The 27,029-nt window shown below is 37.9% G+C and overlaps 1 protein-coding gene across 15 annotated transcripts in view; it reads left to right on the top strand.

The window, feature by feature from the left end:
- The window catches only part of Cadps (calcium-dependent secretion activator 1), a 462,589-nt gene that overhangs the window by 89,075 nt on the left and 346,485 nt on the right, over window positions 1–27,029 (top strand). For all 15 annotated transcript variants that reach the window (XM_083117745.1, XM_083117744.1, XM_083117743.1 and 12 more), the window contains exon 2: window positions 655–813. In XM_083117745.1, coding sequence (XP_082973871.1) covers window positions 686–813 — 128 coding nt within the window. In that variant the 5' untranslated portion in view covers window positions 655–685. The remainder of the gene's footprint in view (window positions 1–654; window positions 814–27,029) is intronic.

Below are 27,029 nucleotides of genomic sequence, written 5' to 3' on the forward strand. Positions count from 1 at the left end.
GCAAGAAGAAGAGCCCAAATTTGCATCAATTCGAATGGTGGTCATTTATTGGATGTTATCTTTAAAAATTGAGGACGTAAAACTTACAAGTATCATTAAAAGTTTAACACAAAAACTACTTTGTTTACTTTAAACCCCAAGCTATAAGCTAAGAAAATCAGATGATGACTTTTGCGCCACCTTGTAGTTCTTATTTTGTTATGAAGTACGGGCGCTGTCGAAATTTATTGACTCTTATTTTTCTTATAAATCCACTGTTCATTCAGGTATTAGTTGTAGATACCATTAAATTTGTAGCGCACGGCAATATGAGTCCACTGTGTGATGATAAATTTCTAAAATTGTTTTTAGAATTGTTATATCCTCTACAAATAAAACAGGCGCCGACCTCCGTGGCAGAGTGGTTATCACATCGCACTACGACACCAGGGATTTCGGGTTCTTTGTAACTATCCCTTCATCATATCATCACTCATCCTTATCTTCGCGATTAGCCAAAAAGTAGCAGAAAGGCGAAGTGAAATAAACAAAATCAATAAAATAAAATCGGTAAAAATTTGTTAATTGGGTGTTGCATGTATTGTGCAAGACAATAATTCATGTATATCTTCGCAGGTTGCTTTCTAACGATTTGTTATTTTGTTTTTATTCCAGCGCGTGTGGTGGTGCTGAGTAGAGGGACAAAATGATTGACCCCAGCTCGTCTGAGGAGGAGAGTGAGGAGGAGCCTAAGGAAGAGCAGAACCACCCGCGCCACCATCAAGATACATCTGGTGGAGGTCTCGAGGTTCCCAGCAGCAGCAGTTTGCCTAGGTAAGTTGCTAAAACGACAGATGCTCTTTTGCTCAAGTTGTCACGTACAAAGGTTTTGCGAATGTCTTTACGTACCAAAATAAAATGTCTGGTGCAGTTTTTCACATCCGATTTCTAGCCAGAACAAAATACAGTCTGCGAAGAGGGTCTTTCACATTATCTACATTCTGTCTCAGGAATCTCTGGAACAAGCGAACGAAAACAAGTGTTCTGCGCAAGTAAATCCCGAGCGATCAATGAACAAACTCGAATTTCTACTTTTGTCTTTTCCGTTAAAAGGCAGGGAGAGTCACGTGAACGCTTGAGCCAATTGGATTGGTCCAGTTGCCATGGTGAGGGGAATTTCTTGTGGTATTCTGAGTTGCCAAACTTATGCCTGACAGAAAATGTTTTTCGAAACAGGTGGCAAAGGCAACCTCAACAAGGAAAAGCGCGGCTAAGCCTAGCGGTAATGGATCTCCGATTCACTGTCTCTCCCTGAACTGCGAGCGAAGGGTTCATGTTCACATCAGAAGGTGGCATTTGCATGTGGCAACACCGCTTTTTGCACTTGGAGACTCCCACATCCGGAGACGAGAATTTAGGGTTTGTTCTCTGATCGTGTGGGCTTTAGAACTCAAGAAGACTCTACCAATAAACGCGTGAGCGGGAAGTGAGTGTAGATGGCGTTTTACTTTCTACTTATTTAACCTTTCAGACCGAAGCGACGTGCGGCAAAATACACGTGTGTCTTGGAAATCGCCTTCAAAAATAAATGGAACCTTTCGAACCGAAGCGACACGACAACTTGCACGTGTCGCTCTAACTGGGCCGTTTTCTCAATGATGTGGATCGTCTTGCTGTGGCGTATTGTTCGCGCATGCTGGGCGAATGCTTTCTTACAGACTGATGGGATCCTTGTCGCTTGCTGCTTGTCACTTCGAAGTCAAACCCCCGTGTCGCTTGTCGCTTCTCTTTGAAAGCTCCATAAAAGTGAAGAAGAGTACAAATTTTACCGAAATTAACACTGCTAACATGTATACTTCGCAAGAATTAACATACAGTTCATGTAATGTAAGAGATGTTTAGTTTGTTACTTTCTGTAACATTGATGTAAGTACTCTTAGTTTCTTGTCAACTTAATTCTCTCTCACCACATCAGTGCCCAAGAAAAAAGAAATTAAATAATTTATTTCTTGATTGCTTGATTAGAATCTATCCCGAATGCAATTTTTCCTTTAATTCACTATTATTTTCAATGAATTTTCCATGTGGGGAAGGCGATAGAAGGAGTATTTGATACAACATGCAGCTTATCATTGCGATCAAGTTCGGGAAAATGGTAACTTGCAGGAAGAAATTGTTGCGTGTCTCGAAAAGGGTGGATTATCGACCTCTGGAAGTCACGGTAATATTCAGCCACATCACCTGATTAAAGTGCGCAGCACCTTCTTGCTCAAGCTGTTATTGCACGTCACCTCTCCGGTAGTTTATCCTCAAATTTTCCCCTCTGAAACGGGATCTACTCCGCAGTTGCCAACGAAACCAGTTGCGCAATAAGTGGAGCTGATAGGGTACGGCGTTGCAGTAAATTCCCTACAACAACCTTTACTAGGCCTTCGAAGTTTTGGAAATGCTAAGTATCATGGCACATCTATTTTGATATTTAGTTATAAATGTTGATAGTTAGTTTCTCGAACATTATTTTTTTATTGCCCTACTGTTATTTAGCATAGCTTTTCTGCATATTTTTTAACTAATCGCGACGATAAGGATGATACGATGAAATTGACGAAGGGACACTCACAAAGAATAAGCATGCCCAGGCCGGGATTCGAACCCGGGACCCCTGGCGTCGTAGCCCGCTGTGTAAACCACTCCTCCACGAAGTTCGGCTCAATATTTAATTCTAATTCTTTCCATGACAAATTAGAATTATTTCACTTTTATAAACCTTGTTATTCTCCCATGGTTCCTTGTCTTTAGTTTCATATAGTACAGTTGACTTTGTGTATATATTTGAATTAATTTGTAGTGAATAAATTTAAAGTGTAAATTTATTTCATGAATTACGGCTGTCGTTGTACCTTGTTGAATTTAAAACTCGGGTTCCACACAGTGAAAAGAAATACATATGTGATTTATATGCGGTAAATTTAAATGTATAACAATGGAGTAAAGGACAGTAAAAGAATCGTTATTTCGAATAAGATTTTAATTAAATGCAAGGAAAGTTGCAATTCGTCGAAATGAATATTTTTGTACTGAATCAGCCAGAGAGAGAGAGAGAGAGAGAGAGAGAGAGAGAGAGAGAGAGAGAGAGAGAGAGAGAGAGAGAGAGAGAGAGAGAGAGAGAGAGAGAGAGACAGACAGAAGAGAATTTTTATGACATTTGTACGAGCCTCTGCGTGTGTGCTTGTACAGAATTATGCATGAGCTCATCTGGAAAACTACCATGTGTATTTCATTTGTACTGTAGGTGAGTGAAAGTTTTGTAAGTAAATCTCGCGTTGTCCACTTCGGGTTATAAATGTCCACTTTTTAAGGTAGGGTATGTACTATTTTTCACGACACTAGGAATCGTACTGCGGACATCCGTTAATGTCATCAAAACACTGTGTGTTTAATGAAGAAGTAATACTTTTGCCATCATAACTCGAACGCTGGAGACAATAGCAAGCATAAAAAAATGAAGGTACAAATATTCCATGAACTTCTGTTGAAAAGTATCACACAGCACTTCCCTGATATAAACTTGGAAAAGTAACTCTGTCATATTATCGTGGATCGTAACACCCTGGACAATAGACTCGATTGCATTGCATTTTGTAACAAAACGACATGGTAAGAGACATTCTAATTGTGAAGAAAATATTACATTTCATCGAATTATCAGTGCATTGAACCAATGATTGAATATTCAAACGAACTCGTTCTCTGTCAGCCGTCTACATTTTGCAAAAACAAATAAGCGCCTTTTAATCCCAATGTAAACGAATCCAGGCGTAGGCGCCATGTTTGGACAAGCGATGGAATCAATTGTCGTGATGATAAATTACATATGCCGTCTGCAAGTCTGTGGTGGGTGGCTTCCCTTGCAATAAATGACGCCGTCTCCATGCAAGCTAGATCATACGATTATTTAAAATTGCTTCCCTGCAAAACTTGCATTTGTTTCTGTTTTATACTGTTTTTGTTTTTTCGTAAGTATTTGAAAAGTAACCAAAGTGATTGGCCGAATGTTAGGCCAAATGTAAGAACATACAAAGAAGTAATTTACTTTACACTTTATAACACACTCTTCAATGTAGTCTTACCAGGAGAAAGTAGTTTTTAACACTGATTTTGACTCACGTTTTCAGAGTTGGCAAGCGTTGGAAACAGCTGTTGGGACAACGTAAGACCAACTTCACTTTGCCATCCAACGTAAACCCAATCTTTCTCACGCAAGAAACTAGGCGGCCGAACTGTTCTCGTTACTTTGGATTTTGATTTTCGCATGGCATGAAACGTGGGACTTTCGTACATGCATTTTATTTTTTTACGTAACTTTCCTAGGTTAATCGTGACGATGAGGATGGTGATGATTAGATGACATTTTTGAAGCAACATACACAAAGGAAAGTATGTGCTCACAGTGAAATTCGAACACAGAATCTCCGATGCCGAGATCGTGAGTCGAACACCCGATGTACCTTAAACTTGTTGTCGAAGAACGATTTTGTTCTAATTTTTTTTGTTTCCAAAGAGATTGAAATCTATTTTTTTCCTTAAAAAATATACTGTTTTGTTGTTGCTCTTTGTTTTTAGAATGAAAAATGCAACTATTGCAAACTATTCCCTAGAACTGATATATTTTTTTGGGAGTTTTATGCAAAGCCAATATCAACTATTGTGTTGTATTTTAATTTGGTTTTCCAACGTTGCAAAGATTGATTAATCGAGACGATGAGGATGAATGATGATGAAAATGCAAACACACTGAAACATGCATGCTTTGGACGAAACATAATCCTGGAGTCTTCAAAAGCGGGATTTTGAGTGAAACATCCAACGTTCTAGTCCATCATGGTGAAATCAGATACTGAACTATACGCTCAATGTTTATTACATTGTATAATGGAACTCCAGGTGTGGCGCTAGTAGTGAAAGAAATATGAGCCCTTGACAAAGGATTTATGAGCAGACTCAAGCACTGAGCGAGGGATACTGGAGACACGGAAGAACTAAGCGACAAGGTGAAGGAAGATAATACGAGATGTAAATCTTGAATAACACCATAGTAATGAATCAAAATTTCACAGAAAGATATTTGTTTGCGTGTATCTTTCCTCTTCCAGCCAACCTCTGTGGTGGAGTAGTTAGCACAGCCTGAGCATGGCTGTTTCTTGTGAATATCTCTTCATCAAATACATCATATCATCACTCATCCTCATCTTTGCGATTAACAAAAAGTGTGAGAAAAGTGACGCTAAATAACAAAAATTAAAATATTTTCCCTTCCACTCATTGGCAATGTTAATGGAGAAATGAGATCAAATTTATAATCGTTTATGAATCCTCATACTACCATTTAAGCCATTCAGACTCTGCAGAGTTGATATCCTAGCTAGTGCGCTTTTTGTATATGGTTATTTAACGTCGCTTTTATGTCTCTTTGAGTTAATCTGTACGATGATAATGAATGACGATTAAATGAATTAGTTGAAGGAACAAAGACAAAGGAACATCTCTTCTCTGGTTGAGACTTATACAGGAGTACTATTTATGGAACGACCAGACTTCGCTAGTGATTTCAGTGCCCGAAAAAAAAGCAAAATACGGTGTTATTTAATTTAAATTGCTCGTGAAGGTAACTTCTCAAATACAGTTAATTAGTTCATGCTTAAGTTGCTATGTCTCAATCTCACCGACTACCAAGCAGTATAGGTCATTTAAGCGTTCTGTGGTAAAACTCCAGTTGGGATTCAGTTCCATGCTCAATGGAAAACTTTAGGTCCAATCCCGATTATTGTCCATCCATGTCGCAGCGATCCTTTCTTCTAATCATCGAATGACGCATTAGAATTTGAAGTGGGTGAGCGTCATTTCTACATAAAATGAACTCAGGTCAAAAGGTTTTGCATCGTAATCATCACGTATAATCTTATTTACCGAAGCGTAATAGACAGAAGAGAAACAGAAGAGAGGGGAGTCTAAAGTTTGCTCGTTTGTTAAAATGTCTACGTTGAGAACTGAGGAACTTCACCGCAAATCATTTGAACAGCCAAGACAGAAGGAAGAAAAATGATGAGAAATGCAGAAATTGCTCATAAGTCGTTTAAAGTGCTTTTGTTCTAAGCAGAACCGTCGCAAAGGCAGTTTTCGTAAACAAGCGAATGAGTAAAGGAGCTTATACTCTTACACAACTCAGACTAGTTAAGAAACTGGGAAAATATAAATTAGCTTGCTGTGGTGATCCTTTGTTATGTTCACAAGCAGAGCGATTATTTACATTTTCTTCTTGTTTGAGAGCATGAAAAAAAACTGCTTTTAACTTTGTGTCAGGTCCGATTCAAATATTATGTTTAACTGATGTTTCCAAAAGAAACTTCATCACTAGTTATACGAATATTTACAAAGGCTAATGCCTGGACCTCACTTCGATTTGTGAAAAACAGATTTTTTTTAAAACTTCCGAGTTTTTTCGTTTGTTTCTTTATTTAGTTACTTCCACCACCTATTTTCAGTGCTAAATGAACCATGATGAGCATTTGTGAAAGGATGGATCAAAGTAAGGACAAACGCAAATACCTGATTTGGATTTGAAAACTGAAACTTTTTAGATTTCAATATGATGATTCCTTTCGAAAATGAATATGGTACCATCACAATAAAAGTTGTTGGGGTTCATACACAGGACTCTTATTTGTAAATATCCACATTGCTCCCAAATATATCCGAGTATCCCGCATTACGCCAGAAAATGTCAAAGTACAGAAGGTTGTTCGGGATCTCTGGTGACGATTTTGAAAGCCGCTGGCGGCGCTGTTATCAACGTCAGTCCGTCCAAACGGTGCATGCTGAATCACGTCAGTATCGAGAACGCGTGTGCAGAGTGTTGTGCCATTTACCTACAACGACGCCGAAGAAAATTGGACCATACTGGGAGGACTACATAACAGCCCTTTCCAATGCTAAATATAGCTATTCGGCAATCAAAGGAATGTGCAAGAAGCGTGGTTTTGTGATATCTAAGAACGGGATCGGTGCTGTATTGAACAAAAAAGGCAAAGGCCGACTGGGCCTAATTCCACAGGGGAAGAAACAGGCAAATCCACGAGCAGCTACGAGTCGTACACCGGACATAGTGAGAAAAGTGAAGGCCCTTGTGTCAGGTGATAACCCTGCCCGCCAAAGGAGTATCGCACGTAAGTTGGGAATGTCTGTGTCAACAGGGAACATCATCATCAAGAAGGACCTGCAACTAGAAATGCGGCATAAGCGGCGAGTTCAAAGCTGTTGCCTCGTCACATTGCGGAACGTCGCACGAACGCTAGAAAGCTCTATGAGACCTATCTTGCAGGGGAGAGATGGAAAAATGTGGTGACATTAGACGAAGCATATGTCTACCTTAGTAACTGTCACAAACCCCGCGCGATTTACTACCGCCCTCGCGACAAAAACAATTATCAAACATTGTATCGAGAATGCCAGGAAAGTTTTCCACGGGGTTTCATGATCATCGGTGGATACTGCTATAATGGCAAGCTATCAATTCGCCGTGTAGCTAATAATGTAAAGGTGAACTCCACGTACTATCAGGATGAGGTTTTAACACGCATTTATAACATAGATATCCCGGCACTGTATGGGGGGGCCAAAAACCAGGTCTGGGTGCACCAAGATAAAGCATCCAGCCATACCTCCCGTTCGACTCGTCTGTTACAGCGAATGGAGGTGGAAACTGGCATCCGTGCAATTCCTTACAGCGACATTGCGGTCAAGGCTCCAGATGGGTCACCCATGGACTTCTGTGCAATTGGACTCCTAAAACGGGCCTTAGGAAAGAGACGTCCACGCACTCTCAATGGCCTCTGGAAAGCCTGTCAGGAGGAGTGGGAAAAGTTAGACATGATAACTCTTCGGAAAAGTCTGTTGCAATGGAAATTACGTTGTCGGGCTATACCGCGGAATGGTGGTTTTCCAATTGAGCATGATCGTTGGTGGCGACATGGGTTTTCATGAACTTATCACCCTTCCAACATTGTCCTCAGAGATCCCGAACGACCTTCTGTATATGCCATCTAGTAAATGTGATGGGTCCCTCACCGTCGTCGTGCGGTCTACAACAACGACTGGGGGTTCGTCGTGATGACCACACGTCACCCCATAACTGGTTGGACGATCTCCCACCTCGGCAGGTGAGAGTGAGGCCGGCAGTCTGTAGGTAAGCCTCATGTGCTGTTGCGCCACAGGTTATTTTAGTAAATGTGATGGGAAAACGTTTTATATACACTTGAATAGCAATTCTGCATATGTGCAGATATAATATTTTTACAAGTAATTTTGCGTCTCTGTCCATTTTAAATTACGGAAAGCATTGTATCTTGCAGTATATATATGTAAAATATGATTTTTTCATTAGACGATTTACAGGAAAATAATACTGTTGCTACTTTTACAAGAACACTTGATTAGTTGACGTTTAATAGTAGATATTCACCTTTGATCCCAGTTTACTTCCATCATCTCCATAATTAGGTTCCAGGGTTTAGGTTCAATTGCATGATCTAGTGAATCTGTTAATGATTTGACTTTTAAGTGCATTTTGTGAACGATATGAAGCGTGGGATCAGATTCAGGTTCTGCAGCATTTGCTGATCCATATATAACTCTCGCGACGTATCCTTGGAAACAGAGCAATAATAACGTTAATTAGTATCACGTCGAAATTCTCACTCACCACATGCTCACGAAGACTTATTAATTGGAAACGAGAATTTTGTTTTATCTATAAATGTAATTTTACTTTTCGAAATGTAAATTAAATCTGTGATGTTAGTTTCTCTTATTCAAAATGGGTCCTGCCGTCGCCTTGTAATCAAGGGGTCCCGGGTTCGAAAAACACTAAATCAACAACAACAACAACAACTATCAAAATGGGTCCTTATATACCACAACCTTGTAAAACCGCACCAATGCCATAGTGAATTAATTTTCACCGGTCTTTAGTTTTCGAATTTTTTTAAGGCAGGAGTGATAAATTGCATACGATAAATCGCATACCTCCGTGCTGGAGTGATTAGCACATCGCGTTACGTTACCAGGGGCTCTGAGTTCGAATCCCATCCTGTGCATGTGAGTATCCTTTCATGAATTTCATCATATAACCACCCACCCTCATCGTCACGATTAGCCAAAATTGGCAGAAAACTCACGCTAAGTAACAAAAATCAATTAATTTATCAATCAAGCATGTGATAAATCTAAGTCTGATTACATAACAATACTTAAGAAAAACTATTAAACGCTTTACATACCTACTACTTGGTTGAATTTACAACCATTATAATGAATAATATCATTCGCAGAGACGTTCACACCAGTAATATCACTGTGAATTATCACCTTATTTTGGCATTTAAGTGTTTTTGGCAACAGTGTATCAAATAACTATTATAAATCTTGCGTTGGTTTCTCACCTACTTACAATGCTAACCATATAATTACAACCTCCTTTACAACCATCACTCACAGAGTTGCAAGAGAACTTTACACCCGATGTTGCCAGTATGAAATACCAAAGGGGAAATCCTAATGTGAATTTTCAACAACAATAACATTTAAGAGATTATAATGTTAGTGGTTGTAGAGTTGTTATTAATCGAAATATCTAGTTTTGGGTTTTTCTTCCCTACGTTCCTGCTTCGGTACATTTTGTGGCTTTGTCTTATCTTCTGATTGGGCCTCCCCGATTGAGCGTAGTGGTAGCGTCGTCGCCTTGTAATCGAGGGGTCCCGGGTTCGATACCCTGTGGAGGCACATAGTAGTTCGGATCCCACTTTAAGCTGTAGGTCCAGTCCAGATTAGCCTTATTGTGCATAAAGTGGGCTTAAAACACCAACTCAATCAATTATTATCTTCTGGTTGTATGTACAACAACAAGCAAAATTGGGTATCAGTGAAGACGTTAAACAATAATGAAAAGTGAACTTGAAATTTGTAGCAACCACTCAAGCCTTGCAACCATTCTCAAGTTTCGGTGGTGAAGCAAAACTCCACATGTTATGAATACATTTTAATTGATATTACTTTTTGAATATTCTTGGATTATATTCCCTGATTTGTACAAATGTTACAATTTTTTCAGAAAATAGAATTCCATTTGAGAAAACGTAGATATATCCAACCTAGAAAAAAAATTCTTACGTAATACATACATTTAACTGTAGTTTATAATTTGTTTTAAAACAGAGTAACTTCAAACGCTATAATTATAATTATAATTATAATTATAATTCAAATCACAATGTCAAAAACTAGATTTTGCTATATAGCTACATACTTTTCTTCTAGATGATAGGGGTACCTAGAAATATAGTTTAGTTTCACTGAGTCATCGAAATTAATATTATGGAACTTGGCTGCCATGATTCCGAGCCTGCTACTAAGCAAACCCTACTTAATAATAGAGCGGGGAAGATTTGAACACAGTGGTTCATTGTGCAATGATCGGTTACTGAAATTGAAGCTCGCACTTGTCATTTAATTTTCTAAAAATGGATATATGCTTTTTCTGCATACAAATGATTATCAAAACTGGTAATACGAGGACTTGAGAATTACTGGTAAGAATTACCTAGCAGCACTAGATAAGGCTCCGCACGGGGGAATCATCTTCCCTATTGGTAATTTTCACGTGACGTCATATCACGCTGCGCCGCCATTTTTTTCTAGCCGACTTGTAAACAAAGAGTAGGAAAATGAGAACGCGTGCATTAACTGTACACTTTGCTGTAGCGCAAATTCCACGATTGTTTTAGTTGTGTGTGCGATGTCTGGAACATTGAGCGCAATCGAAAACAACGTTGTGCTGCCTGCAATAGCACTACAACTTCTTCATGTGTGCAAACTCTTAGCGCAATCGACAGAAAGAGGATATGGTGGAAAGGTAAAGTTGTATTTTGAGGTTGATCCGTAAGAACGTAACGCTAAAGAAATGAAAAACGATATAAATATTTGTCCAAAGGTTGAAATGCCAGGTATATCTTGGCAATTATCTCATCCTTTCCACTTGCTAAATCATTAGAGCTTCGATATAAAAAATCTCGTTATTTTTATTTTTTACTCGTAAATATGGCCCACTTGCTTTCTAACATACAGAGAAATACGTGATTATTGCAGTTACCGTAGATAAAATGTTCACTGCACACTCGGCAATTTTTGATTGTTTCATCAAGGTCGGCACTGTGTATTCTCTTTAGCTAAAGCTACATATCGAAGCCTCTTGGGTCACTCTTACAACCAACCATTGACAATAGGAGAGTTACGAAGAGAATTTTTTAAAAAATGCATGAAGAATTATAATGAATAAATGAATGGATTGGTGTTTTAAGCCCACTTTATGCACGGTAAGGTGGGACTGGACCTACAATTTTATAGTTGGATCCGAACCACTGTGTTCCTCCACCGGGTATCGAACCTGGGACCCCTTGATTAAATGGCAACGACGCTATCACTGCACCATCCGGGAGGCCTAATAATTATAATACATTTAATATATATATATATATATATATATATATATATACTAAATGTATATATGTTATGTATATAGGAATTATATATGGAATTAATAAGAAGGTGGCAATAATACCTATATAAACACAAAGAAAGTTATATTAATACTAATGGTAATATTTTGATGGTAAAATAATAATGATAACGCTAGGGAACAGTCATTTTGTATCCTGTTAGCGAATGTGTGTTCTTAACTAATTTCGGCATGCTGATTTCGGATTTGCCACTCATTTTTCTCCATCACGTACCATTTTCATATTTAGTATGATATGAGTAATGTATGCACCGCTGAATTCCGCTTTTCTTGTAATCTGGCAACACTGAAAACCGTTTGCATGCCAAATCATCATGTATACCTTCAGTCGTGTCTTATGTGTTGGTATGTGAGGTTTGTTGTAACCCTGTTTGCTTCAATAAAAGATATTATTACATATCGTAATAAATAAACCTGCAGTTTACATCGTTTGATTTGTGCAGTGACACAGTGGACTGTGTTGTGTTAAACTATGTGGACTGAAAGAAGCCCTTAGCTGTGTATATCACCCTAACACATTCTGTTACATTTCTGACCAATGCACTCCAAAATTGCAATGTAAAAAATATCACAGATTGTGTAAATATAGGGTACCGACTGTACTTTGGTTGTCGTTGGGAGATCAAGACTGCAGATGTGACTCACATGGTACAGTCACGGACACTTCTGGGTTGTAACGATTCCATTGGGAGACAATGTTATTTTTACAAACCAGAAGTGTCCATGACTGTAAATGTCATAGTTGTGCTGTAACGCTAAGAGAATGGTTAAATGGTATTCATTCGATGCCTTTTGATGTCTCTATGATATGACTTGAATCAAGGGACCACGTGGACAGATTGTTAATTTGTGCCCTTCGCATTGGTTGGTACCACTTAGTGAGAAATTCACAATTCCTAAATTATTATCCACCACAGTGGAATTGAACATTTCTCGTGACCAGGAAGGCTCTTTCAAATATAAAAAATAGTGTTAGATAGAAATTGATAGGTAAGTTACTTTTTTGCACGATAAATTTCAAATCTTTAATTTCATCGCCAGATGTCGGCTCACCTGGTACTTGACTCTGACATGACCAATGTTGCCAGTACATTTCGTAATTAAAAAAAACATAATTGGTTTATGAATTTGGCATAATTAACACCATAAATCGTCTGTAATTCACATAATTACTCCCACATCCCCTAATATGCCTTCATTGCACGGTACTACATGCGCTGGTAACTTTACCTTTATTTTTACTTTCTATGCATAAAATGCATAAAAATGTATCGCTCTTTTATCAATTCGATAAATACCCATTGAGACCATCGATACACATAAAAAATTATTGCAAGCTCCATATCGGTGTTTTTTCCATGCTTTTCTTTCCTTCGTACAATATAATATTTTCTTTTACATCTTACAAGCTTTTATTCCATACTGAATGTTCATGCAGAGAATTATTTTCGTCTTTAACGTTTATAAAATATCCCTATTGATAAATTTAATAACTAATACAAGGTTCATGTTTCTATCGTTTTTTGTACAAAAGAACTTTCAAAGTCTCGGTTCCGTGACTTTTGGGACACCCTGTATATCTCAGAAATGTGACGGGATACACAAATTTTGAGACTTTCTCTGAATTCCTCGCACCGAAATTAGTAAAGAACACGTTATCTCATCCAGGATACAGAAAAAAGTTGAAATTTGTTCCCTAGTGTAATATTAAAGAGAGAAAAAAATAATAAAATAATCAAGAGATGTTAATTTTTTAAAAAATTGTGGTCCCTTGACTAGTTTTGATCCCATTGATGTTTCATCATGAGGTTTCTTTTGAATGTGGTTCTATGGGTATTGATAGATTTTAGCGAAGTTGGCAGTGCTGTCCCGAGAATGGACTTTTACACAGCCTTTAGTAATAGCGGTCCCTGCCTTAAACCTCCTTGAAAACTCCAATGGAGTTTATCCAGCATCCTGAAGATAATCACGGAATACTAGAATTAAAGAATTGCGGGCTGCGGTACATAAATTAAGATAAAACCATTGATGGAAGTGAACAGTCGCTTGCTTTTGCCCTAAAAGGGTTGTTGCACTACGGAGCATAGTGCAATGTGTTCGGAGATTACTTATTTTTCTTACGTTACTACTGCAAGAATTTATATCGTTAGGTCGTTTTTTGTTATACTTCCACTAAAGTTCATTTTGCTCGTTAAAAGTTACTACTTCTGAAACCTGAAACCAAACTTTTGAAACAAGAAATTGCCGGTTTTATTGTTTTTTGATCATGCACGAAACGAAGTCTTCCGCATGTAATTACTGATGACTGCCTTCGTTTGCTGTGTAATTGAATTAAGATCGGATTGATCGATGGAGAAAACAAATTGGTGGCATGGAAACTTCTCCTTGGCAACAATTATTTGTCACCTTGTGCAGGAAAGAGTCGCCTGAAACCAATTATTTCGAAAACGAATTCAAGGCAAGGGAATTAGTTTTAATTGTGTGCTAGTAACTATAACTAACTAGCAACTACATGAAATTGGTACATGCCGTGAATGAATGCATATGTACCACCTACAGCCTGATGCTCTAAAGGATTACTGACATTCAAAGTGCAAGAAATTATTGAATAGTGAAGCAACATTTATGTACTTACGAAGGAAAATACCAAAAAACTCTGGCCGTGCTAGTTTCGGAGAGGAATAACCGTGAGCATGTTCAACTCACGGTAGAAGAATGGTTAATGGTGCGCGCTGACATCCTCGTAGCAATGGTATCCCTAAAATTTGTGACGAATATGAGCGAAATAATATTATATCATGTACACTCACCGGCAATAAAAATTAGAAACACGTCCTGAAATGCTCGCTTCCCTGCAAGGCGTTATGTGTTGGCTAATTCTACGGCGGTGGTAGAAGTCGCCATTGAAACTTTGTTATTAAAATCCACTTTCCACCTTAGAGTTAGGCAACACACATAACGCCTGGCAGCGAAGCGATCATTTCAGGACCAAAGTGTCGGTGACTACAGTATGAAGAGAAGGTGTTATACATTTGTTAGAAAAAGTTGCTTGTACCGATAAAATGAAATAAGTACTTATTAATTTGAAGTTTTGATGGACAAAGCATGTGTTAGTTACTACAAGTGCCTAAGATAATGATAGGAGATAAGAGAAAACCAATTCCCTATACGTGTATAACGTATAAGTTAAAAGCATTACAAAACACACAATCAGCAGTAATTTCAAAATTTTGAATCAACGAACCTCAACTGCCAATCGTTGTGATTTCATAAATAAGATCGAGTGGTTGAGACCGTTTGAGCAATAAGAAGCGTAACGTTACACATGTCGGTTAAAAGCGAACCAATCCTTGCAATTTTTCACACTATAACAGTATGACATGCTACATATACCTGCATTTCTCTGTTCCTATTATGGTTATTTTAGATTCCTTTTCTGCATGATACAGCCATGCATTACCCACGATTCGAACCTATGAACTCTTGGCATCGTAGTGCGATGTACTAATCACCCCGTCACAAAAGGTCTATAATTATTAGATCGTTTTCCTGTGTCACGATGTGTTTATTTTACCGCATACTCATCCAATACGGCGTGCTAGAAGGTAGACTGTGTGCCAAATAGATTGTACTATGAATTATGCTTGTTAGTGTCATGGCCTATTTAATTGGTGTTAATTTGAATTGTTTCGTGATAATGACAACAGCAATAAATATGAAATAATGGAGTGCGATTGTAAAAAAAAGTCGTTGCCCATTTATAAAATATTCCAGGGTTATCATGTTTTCTACAAAGAAATGGCATGCTTGTCGTACACTATTTGATTTCCCTTATTAAAATTAATAATGGAAAAATATATTAAAGAGGAACTTAAAAGCTAAGTTAATTCAGGTAATGCATATTATTTTTCTATTCAAAAACTTTTATCTTATCGTCTAATATCAAAGAATCTAAAGGTTAAATATATGACAATAATTATCCTGTAACTTGATCTATTGGAGTAATTCTAATAACAACAATAGCAACAACATTTGTTGGATAAGCATTACCTTGAGGACAAACAAACGTCATCCCCTACACTAAAGAGGAACATAAATTAGTTTGGAAAATAAAATCTTAAGATATTTAGACCTAAAAGAAATGAAACAACAGAGGAGTGGGGAATTCTGAATTGCATAATGTATAATCATCCCCTAATATTACTAGAATAATCAAACCAAGAAGACTTCGTTGGGCAAGCCATGTAACACGCATGGGAGAGAATAGAAAAAAAGGTTTTTGTTTTTTTGTTATGAAACCTGATGGCAAGAGACCTGTAGTGTAGACGAAGATAGAATTACAATATTGAGGAGAACCTGAGGGTTTGGGACTGCCAGTGCTTTAGTTCATTAAAATCAAGTTCTATTGATTGATTGAGTAATTGAATTGTTGTTTTAAGTCCACTTAATGCACAGTAAGGCTAATCGGGACTGGACCTACAGTTTAAAGTGGGATCCGAACCACTATGATCCTCCACCGGGTATCGAACCCAAAATCAAGTTCTAACACTACATTTTTTATTAATAACAATAAGAATACTATATTACGAGGGGGTGCTGGTAATTTCTTAGCCTTTGTAAGAAACAAATGAGACAGAGATGGGAATCAATTTTTTTTATTCAACATAATCCCCTCTGAGGTGAACACACTTCCTAAGTCTTTTCTCCAGTTGTTGTAACCCCCCAAAAAAATCCTTTTGGTTGGTCCGCAAACCACGTACGTACAGCATCCTGTGCCTCAGAAAGTGACCCAAATCTGATCCCCTTCAGAAATTTTTTGAGATTTGGAAATAGGAAGTAGTCAGAGGGGGCCAGATCTGGTGAATAAGCAGGGTGTTCCAAAACTGTGAACTTCAAATCCTTTAATTTTTGCTGGGTAATGCCTGCAGTGTGTGGAGAGGCATTGTCGTGCAAATACAGAATTCCATTTGTCAATTTTCCGCGTCGTTTGGTCTTAATTGTCTGCTTCAAATTATCAAGAAGTGATGAATAATATGCCCCTGTAATAGTTGCACCCTTTTCCAAAAAGTCGATTAGCAGTACACCGTCTTTGTCCCAAAAAACACTGGCCATCACCTTGGCTGCCGTCTTTTGCACACGGGCCTTCTTTGGGCGTGGTGACTCAGAGTGGGTCCATGCCTTTGACTGTTATTTTGTTTCAGGATCATAGAGGTAGATCCAGGTCTCATCCTCAGTCACCAATCGAGACAAAAATGTGGACGCATCCTTTTGAAAATAATCAAGAATCACTTTGGATGTCCTCACCCTGTCACGGTGCTGATCAGCGTTCAAACGTTTCGGGATCCACTTTGCTGAAACCTTACTCATACCTAGATGGTCGTTGATAATAACACCAACTCTTTCACGGGAGATGTTTAGAGACTCAGCAATGAGCAATGATTTTAGTGGAAATTCGCCGATCTTGAAGAATTAGATCATGCACAGCATCGATTACTTCCGGAACAATCACACATGCTGGCCTTCCTGTGTGTGGCTCATCATCTGTGCTGAAATGGCCGGTTTTAAATTTAGCTACCCAGTTTTTAACAGTGGCATATGCAGGGGCATGGTCCCCCAAAGTCTGTACCGACGTGTCATGTATCTCCTTGCCGGACTTTCTCTGCAGGAATAAAAACTTTATCACCACTCTATGGTCTTTCACTGTAAATGTTGCTTCAGGTGCTGCCATCTTTCAGTCACATCTGAAATAAAGAAAAACCATTAGACGTACATATATAATTTTCTCTACCAACAATATACAGACATTAAGCTGCAATTTAAGACCAAATTCATGAAAATACGACAACATGAAGGGGGTAAGACTAAGAAATTACCAGCACCCCCTCGTATCAATGAATTTAGGAACCACTTCGAATACTGTGTAATACAGCAAGATATGACAAGCTCTCGTTGGGTTTCGACATTGTAATGAATTATCTCATGAAAGAATGTGATAAATTGTTGGTCAAAAAGTTAGGAGTGTATTCAAGCTTGGGTTGACGGAGAGCAAATTTCTGGGATAGGAGAAGCTGCGTTGGGCAACAATGTTATAGACCCCCATCTGTGCATATGTAGGTGGAAAGGTTTGTTTTAACGGGATGGGAGCTACCTTCTAATTAGGATCGGTAGCTGCAGAGACACATCCGGTTTATAGCCAAGCTTTGATATTTGAAACAAGGTGGCTTGTATTCTACGACTGCCCGAACTTCTGGCTACTGTAATACTAGAGTACAGATGGGGACTTGCTTAATTGCTTGATCTGCAGCCTTTGAGGCAACAAAATATGTCCAGAATTTACAGATCATAACGATTCCAGAACTATCTCTCCATACAGTCCTTCTAGTACGTTGTCGGACTTAAATTGACGGAGTGTTTGATCTCCTCTCCTAACAGAACTTTCACACCAAAATGATCTTTCATATTATGTGTCACGTGACATGCAACTTGAAACCAAACCTTAACAAACTAATGAAGGCATATGCAGCGCCTCACAAGGGTGCTTTATTAACGTTCATTTTTCTCTTGGTGGCATGCCTGTCTTTTTGGCGCGAAAACTCTCCGAGTGCTTTGAATATTTTTCTTGAATATAAATTTATGGGTAGGCATTTCATGACGTCTCTACGGGCTTCGTTCTGTCTATATTTCCCATAGCATTCTTTTGTAGTAGCCCTGTGTAGTAGCGTAAGAACGATTCCAGGTAAGAAAAGCGTTTATTATTTTCATTTTTACTTCTCGAATATATTTTTGGAATGTTATCGGTCTGCACCGATTGAAGCGTTGTCTTCAAATAACACGCTACTTCTAAGAAGTTGCTCGGTGTTCTCTGCATGCTGTGACAATCACACTACGCTAGACGGTTTTGTAGCCTTTCACATGTGTATATTTCCCAGAACGAACAAGAACATTATCTGAGCTGTTACTGAAATACTTCGATATTTGCTGTCTGAGAAAACTAGATGTTCCTCTCAAGGTTGGGAATGTCAGCTACTTCTCTAAGAAATTGCCTCTAATCTTCTATTATCTATGGATATGAATATGCATTGTGATATAATAGTTAGCATTCATTTGTAATAACAATTTGGAACTCTATAAAATGTGTTTTTAGTTTACTCTACGTAATGTACATACACAAACAACTGAACTTACGGTTTAAATTAAGATCCAAAGAACTGAATTATGTCCGACTGGAAATCTAACCAGGAACAAGTTTGTTGTAGGAATAATAATTCTGATATTATTTCCTCAGTTTTGTAATGGAAAATTATTTAATGTAGATGTACCACTTCTCTGATTATATTGACTGCTTATGCGATAGTAGTAATGGCAGCACTATGTTCCTACGCGTCAGCAAAAATTTGATGCGCCTGGTGTTATGTTACATCCGGTGTAGCGGGGTACGAGCGATTTTATTGTTGAGTCAGCAGAACGTGACTGTTGACATTGAAGGCATTGGAAGCGGTGGGGGGAGGGGGGTCAATGGATTTGTCACGTTGTTTCTTGATGTATGCTAACCTAACACGTGTGTATGTTTCTGTGTGTGTGGAGGAAATGCGCGCGCAACCATTGCGTATGATTCAAAGACATGAAGAAATGATTTAAAGATGGCGCCGAAGGTTCTTTACCCCGAAAGCTTAGCGGCTAAGGTTATTGCTCTGTAAAACAAGAGGCATCGAGGGTTCGATTCCTGGTAGAGTCAATATTGATTGATTGATAGATTGAGTTAGTTTTTTAAGTCCGTTTTATGCACGGCAAAACTAATCAGGATTGGAGCTACAGTTGAAAAGTGGTGATTCGGACCACTATGTGCCTCCACCGAGTATCGAATCTGGGACCCCTTGATTACAAGTCGACGATGTCAATATTGAATGGTCTCGATTAGCCTGGGTGTAAATAAAGGCAACGAAATGGTTGAGTTCGAAAATCGAGTTGGGTTAGTGGTTAATGTTGTCATCTGGCAATGAAGAGGTCGCGGGTTCGATTCTCTAGGTAGTTAAATTAGGCCAATTGTTTAGTCCCGCCATTATAGGTCCCCGATTAGTCCATCTGTGCATAAATAGTGTTTGAATAAAATCAATATGGCGGCCTTTTGTTAGTGGTTAATGTTGTCGCCTGGTAATGAAGAGGTCGCGGGTTCGATTCTCTAGGTAGTTAAATGAAGCCAATTATTTTGCCCCGCCATTATAGGTCCCGATTAGTCCATCTGTGCATAAATAGTATTTGAATAAAATCAAAATGGCGGCTGCGTTTTGTGTTTAGCGGCGGCGGCGGCGACCGGGGCGCGGCGCGGCGCGGGGCGGCGCGGGGCGGCGCGGCGCGGGTGGTGTTTTTTATTCCGCGAGATGTTTTAACCAAGTGGTTGAGGGTTCGATTCCCAATGTTGGTGAAAATTGGATATTCAATTGTATTTTTTTAAAAGTTCCGATTAGCTTTTTTGTGCACAAAGAGAAAATGAACTAATTGGAAATAGGATGTTTATGCTGTAATGAAAAGGTCCCGGGTTCGATTCACAATGTCAAATTGGCTGATAATGATGTTGTTTTTTTTTAAAAAAAAAAAAAGAAGTGTGTTGAGTCCCCATTAGTATTTAGGCAGGAACAGATATTAAAAATCAAAACAAAATGCCTTTTGATTACAACGCAAAGACTTTACCGCTAATGTATAAAGATAAATTAGAATCTGTTGTTTTGCCGTGTGGGGCCCCAGTACCGATTAGCTTAAATGCATAAAGAGTAGGTAAAATAAGCAAGATGGCCGTCACTATTGTTTTGTGATCAAAGAGGAGTCACAGGTTCGATTCAATCAAAGGAGGCAAGATTCTATGTTTCAATTCCATGTAAAAGTCTAAAGTTATGTTTCGATTAACCTCAATGCATAAAGAGGAATTAAACAAAAACAAGTAAAATGGCGACAGATGTGATAAAAGAAAAATTGAATTAGTTTTTTATAGTGACAAGAAAAAATAGCGAATCATTGTTAGAAATAGAATGAAAATAAAGATACTTGCCTTTGCGTGTCCAGCGCTGTGCAGGAAAGCTCTCATGCTTTATCTCCGACAAGTCCACAATACACATTTTTTTTATTGTATAGTTAATTATTAATGTTGTTATTAACACAGATTCTTACCAGTGTGAAGAAAAGCTCTCATGCTTTATCTCCGACAAATTCACAATACACACTTTTTCATTATATAGTTAATTATTAATGTTGTTATTAACTCCGAGTTTTACCAGTGTGAAGAAAAGCTGTCATGCTTTATCTTCGACAAGTCCACAATACACACTTTTTCATTATATAGTTAATTATTAATGTTGTTATTAACGATTGTTACCAGTAAAAATATAAACCATGAGGATTTTTAAAAGGGTGATAAGTGAAAAAAGCCAAGACATATATTTTATCCCTGTTTATTACCAATATTTACAAAATTCAAAAGAGCCGCACACACACACACACACACACACATACATATGTAAAATGTTTATATTGTGTCACCAGTTTATCAGCATGTTATTTAACAAGTTTTTATTCTTCAAGTTTGTTTGTTCACTCACCCACATAAGGAATTGTGTCACTATCATATCCATTTTCTGCTGCAACCACTGAATTAAAATGTTTCACTATTTTTTCCACAAGCATGTTCTCGCAAAAGACAAACACTTCTTTGGAAAGTCTTTTTCCGTCGATGTTTTGTATAGACAAAGGCTCAGGTTTTGTACATCCATGTAGATGGGAAAGCACAAACTTCTCCTTATTACATGCATGGACAGGGGAAATATCTGTGCAACCGAAACATTGTTCGCGAAGGTCGAGAATGCAAGATTCCACACAGTTTCCAAAATATGATTTCAGATACGGCGACACTGTTTCACACATAACTTTCGCATGCTCGATGCACACAAATATCTTCATAAAGTTCCGCCACGAACTTTCTGCGATGAACACTATCTCCAGGGAACCGTAAGCTGGTTTCTTCCTTATAATGATCTGACGGCGATTGTACAGTGTGGTTATCAGCAATTCATGTTGCTCACTTAGTGGGTAGGAAACACGAGGCTGCTCACCTGGAATAGCGATGTAATTGTCGATTACTGGAAACAATTCCTGAAGAGCGTGCCACTCCTGCAACTGTAGTTCAACACCGGCCGCCCCGCTTCTGTGTAGCCTGACCACAGGTTGGAAATCCAGATGAGAGGAAAGTCCGATTGAGATAACTTTTGTTTTCGAAGCATTCAAATAGTAGACGTGATCGAATAATATCGACTGGCGTATAAGACTAGTTACTTGTTTTTGTTCTTCAGGTAAATGCTGATCGCTCTCTTTCTGAAGAACCCCTTTGAAATTAGTGTACGGTTGAAATCTTTTTTTCAGCGGCATCGAAATAGAGGATTCCATGACTAAGAACTGCGAGATACTGCATGTCGCAGCGTGCAGGTATACATTTGAAGAAATGCGTGGGTGTGTTTTTGAGACGCATGCGCGCGTAGCAAACCAAGCATGTGCTGGACAAAAAAGGTGGAGAGGGCGGGGCATTACAAAGATCAATGGTGAGAGAAAAATCAGCAGAATATCATAAACGTCATATTGAGGAAATATTGGATAACAAATATTAATTAATTTAATTAAAGCATCAACCGCATTGTCGATCTGAAATTAGGTTTATAGACAGGGGGCAAAATGGAAAATATCGACGATGTTCTAGTATTGGATTGTTTCTGTATTTCCATCGGTATAATCCTCCACCACATTTGAAGCATACTGTTTTATCCTCTTTTTGAATGTAAAATAATCCTGCTTCGGACAGAGCTTCTACAAACGGGAATTCTTTTGATTGCCAGTTTCTGAAAGAGGACAATCTAGCATTGAAAGATCCCATCTCTGGATATTGCGTCATTGTTCTGTAAAGACACAAAACAAGATAAATATTATAAGTAAGCTGTTGTAAACTGTAACGCTACAAAATTATTAATATACTATTAGGACTATATGTAACTTGTATAAAATTTCAAACAGTATTTACTGTCAATATTTTCTAGTATACGTACCGAATATTATAAATTTAATTTACGAGTCAGCAAATAAGTTGTTATAATATTGTCGTTTTTTATCGGTACTGGGAATAAAATTTGAAATTTATGCATGGGTTTACCAGAGGCTCTATGGAATAAATACAGAAAACAGTAATGCCCACAGTACACAGACCCGTAACTTTGTATCTGATGAGTGTTGTACGTATAGAATTTAGAGTTATTTTCCAAAAATCGCAAATGGTTATGCACATGTGGAGGTTTTCCGTAACTATCAAAAAATTCCCCCCGGGAGTTACTGTCTATGTAAATTGCTACCCAGTGCTTCCCGGGGCTATCTTTGGGATCTGTATTTACAATCAACGCTGCTGGTAGTTCCACATGTACAGGTAATTCATTAGCTGCGAAAACCCCAACATGATGATTGTCAAAGGCTCTATTTGATATTAACCCGTGAAGCAAATTTAAAGTCGACAGCATTGCTGGACACTAAATAGTAATATTGTGCAACTCACCTTTTTATACTTCAAAGTAGACGGTACACGTCACAGTAGATTCCAGAACCAATTTGATCTGGGCCACCAAGCTGTTTATCGTTGTTGAAACAATGGAGAGCTATCTAACACAACGCTGATGCTCGGAATATGTAGGCGGGGTTTACAAACGCGCATGCGTACAATGCTATCTGGCATTTGTTGTGCTGTTGTAAAATGAATTTTGTACTATAAGAAAATTGTCTGTATGTGTGTGTGTGTATATATATATATATACAGACACACACGCATATTTATTTATTGATGAAGTGTATATATATATATATATAATACAATACAATATAATATATATATATATATATGTAATTTGAAGATACAACATATCAGTAAAATCTAACAACTAGAAAAATATTCATAACATTCGACTTTTATATTATATGTAATTTAAAACATTCTTCACAGTTTGAGAAATGGAGTGCTTGTGGAAACACCCGTTCTCTGCAATATTGGCTGGTCCATCAGGATGTGGAAAGACATATTTTGTGAAGCATTTTCTCCAGTGTTTACCCCAAATGGTAAATGTAAAATTCAACAATATTTTGGTGTGCTACGGGGAATGGCAATCTGCATACAATGATTTCCCTGGTTTTGTACAATTTCGGGAAGGAATGCCTAATATTGACCAATTTGTGCCAAATTCTGGACCTCATCTTATTATTATCGATGATCAGATGAGGGAATGCGATCAAAGAGTCACAGATTTATTTACAAAAGGGTGTCATCATCGTGATATTAGTCTTTTCTTTATCACTCAAAATCTATTCCATCAGGGAAAAGGGAATAGGGATATATCTTTAAATAGTCATTATATTGTATGCTTCAAAAATCCAAGAGACAGAGCCCAAATTAATTATTTATCTAGACAAGTATACCCGGAGAATCCAAATTTTATAAAAGATGCATATTACAATGCCACCGCTGAACCCCATGGATATTTGCTGTTTGATCTGAAGCAGAACACTCCGGAAGAAGTACGTTTTCGGTCGCGGATATTTCCCGACGATGATATCAATTATGTATATATTCCTACAAAAAAAGCAAGCATAATCACTAGTCGTTTATTCTGTCATCATGGCTCCAAGAGTGAAACACGCTAAAGTGCTCCAAGTTTTGTCGGATGCTAAACCAGCTCTTCGCACAGCGATATTACAAGCTGCTGATTCTTCCTTAGTTAATTCAATCTGTGAGTGTTGTTACAATGTTCTAAAAGGGAATGTTCCTCTTTCAACACCTCAGAAAACAAGATTGAGCCGGTACAAGAAGGTGATACGTAATCTCTCTGCCAAAGGACACTCTACAAAGCAGAAGAAACAGATACTAGTGCAACACGGAGGATTTTTACCTGCGTTATTAGCCCCTTTAATAGGAGGTGTGTTATCAAGTTTATTTAAGTGAAAAAGAAATCTGAACATGGAGCATGCCAAAAAAATGGTTATAATACCTCAAGAATTTATGGATAACATGAGACATCCTGTTATGTCTGCACCGTCTACATCCTTATCGCAATTGGATCAGGATATGCAAGTAATTTTGAATCTCAAAGGTCTTTCGGATGATGAAAAATGGAATCGTTACAGTATTGTGCTCCAAAAATTTCTGTCTATTACTCGAAAACAAAGAGAACCTGTGTCGCTACCGATTACAGAATCTACTGAGAAGTTGACTGATATGAAAGAAGAAATTCTAGCTGCTACACCTAGCATGTATCGTAGAAAAGCCGAACTGTTGTATGAACGTCTTTTACATAATAGTAATATTGATTGGGATAAATATGGGGCAGTTTTTATTAACAATAATAAAATTGAAGGCTCAAATATTGTCGATCTAGTATCGGATATAATTCGACCACGAAAAACAAGCAATCCTGTTGGGTGGCAACTATTCAATAGAGCTCTGGCGTTATCTAATATTCCTCAAGAATATATAGGTAACCCCCGGAGACAGGAGTTTATTCAACAGATTGTTTTTGGCAACCCCGGACGCCATGTTCCGCTGTCCGGAGCTAACCAAGAAGAGGCACAAGAATTAACAGAAGCAGAAGAAGAAGAAGAAGAAAAGGAACCAATTTCTTTTGTATCATCATTTCCAGGGCACAAACGTAAACGTACTGTTCCAGTTTGGTCAAGATACAAACCATGAGCGAAAAAATATTAGAGAATATCTGGTACAATCCATCTCATCCAGCATCCTATTCTACAGCTTCAACACTATGGAAAGCTGTAAAAAAATCCATACCATTGTCAACAATCAAACATTGGTTGACAAAGCAAACTGCATACACTTTGCATAGACCTGTAAAGCGTCGATTTCCGAGAAACTTTTATTTTGTGCATAATATCGATGACCAATGGCAGGCTGACTTGAATGACATGCAGAGTTTGCGGAATCACAACAAAGGGTACAGATATATACTCACAGTTATCGATATTTTTAGCAGGCATGCTTGGGCTGTCCCTGTAAAAAATAAAACTGGTGTATGTATAAAAAAGGCTTTCCAGCAAATTTTCAAACAAAGCAAAAGAAAACCTTTGAAATTACAAACTGACAAAGGCCGTGAGTTTACCAACAGTATTGTGCAGGAATATCTCAAAAAACAAAATGTAATTTATTTTACAACAAAGAATCCTGATATTAAAGCTAGTATTGTTGAAAGATTCAACAGAACTTTAAAGGAACGCATGTGGAAGTATTTTACTAAGCAAAGAACCAGCTGTTATGTTAATGTACTCCCAAAGCTTTTGAAAGCTTATAATCATAAAATTCACTCGAGTATTAAAATGGCACCAGCAGATGTTACTCCTGAGAAGGTTTTGAAAGTATGGCACAATATGTATGACAAAAAACTCAAATCTGATTCATCTCCACTATTGTCATTGAAGATGCCATTCAAAATAGGAGATACAGTGAGAATAACAAAAACCAAAAAACGCTTTGACAAAGGTTACATGGAAAATTGGACAAGAGAAATATTTGTGGTGGAACGTATTTTGAAAAGAAATCCTCAAGTGTATGAATTAAAAGATCTACAAGGACATAAAATCGATGGAACATTTTATACGGAAGAGTTGCAATTGGTCCGCTTACCGGATATGCATGAAATTGATCAAATCCTTGCGACCAAAGGTAAAGGAGCCAGTAAAAAGTTGTTAGTTCATTGGAAAGGTTACTCCAGATTATTTGACAGTTGGATTAGCGCATCGTTTTTGGAGTCAAAAAAAGAGAGAGAGAGGCATAAATTTTTGTAGGTATTCTCATCAGTGGTACAAATAACCTTCATAACACATCATGAGAAAAGCAAACGCTTTCTACCTTACTTTGCCTAGTAACAGTTCCATGAAATATTTCCCAAGTAATACTCTAACTAATTACACCACAAAGCTTCAGAACCGTGTGGAGTTGGACACCAACAAATGGGAGATGGCATTGGTAGAAGTGCATTATCCTTATTCAATACTGAACATTACAAGATTTAACAACTATATTCAATATAAATCTTTGGATGATGTCAAATGGAACGAACTTCGAATATCCGAAGGCTATTACGCATCTATAAACAGCATTGTTGCAGAAATCAATAAATATTCTGAAACATTAAATTTTAGTCTCCGAAATCATCCTGCGTACAAACATGTGACTGTTGATATATCTACCAAGCAGAGAAACATAAATGTACGATTGTCACCTCAACTGGCACGGATATTAGGTTTTAAACCGACCGATGATCTATCAGAAGTAAAAATTGGACGCTCGCCTCCAAATGTTGTGAGAGAAATTCCTTCCCAGATGTATATTTACACAGATATT

Source organism: Lepisma saccharinum, chromosome 2 (assembly GCF_977018435.1).
Source record: "Lepisma saccharinum chromosome 2, izLepSacc3.1, whole genome shotgun sequence".
Taxonomy (NCBI): Eukaryota; Metazoa; Arthropoda; class Insecta; order Zygentoma; family Lepismatidae; genus Lepisma; species Lepisma saccharinum.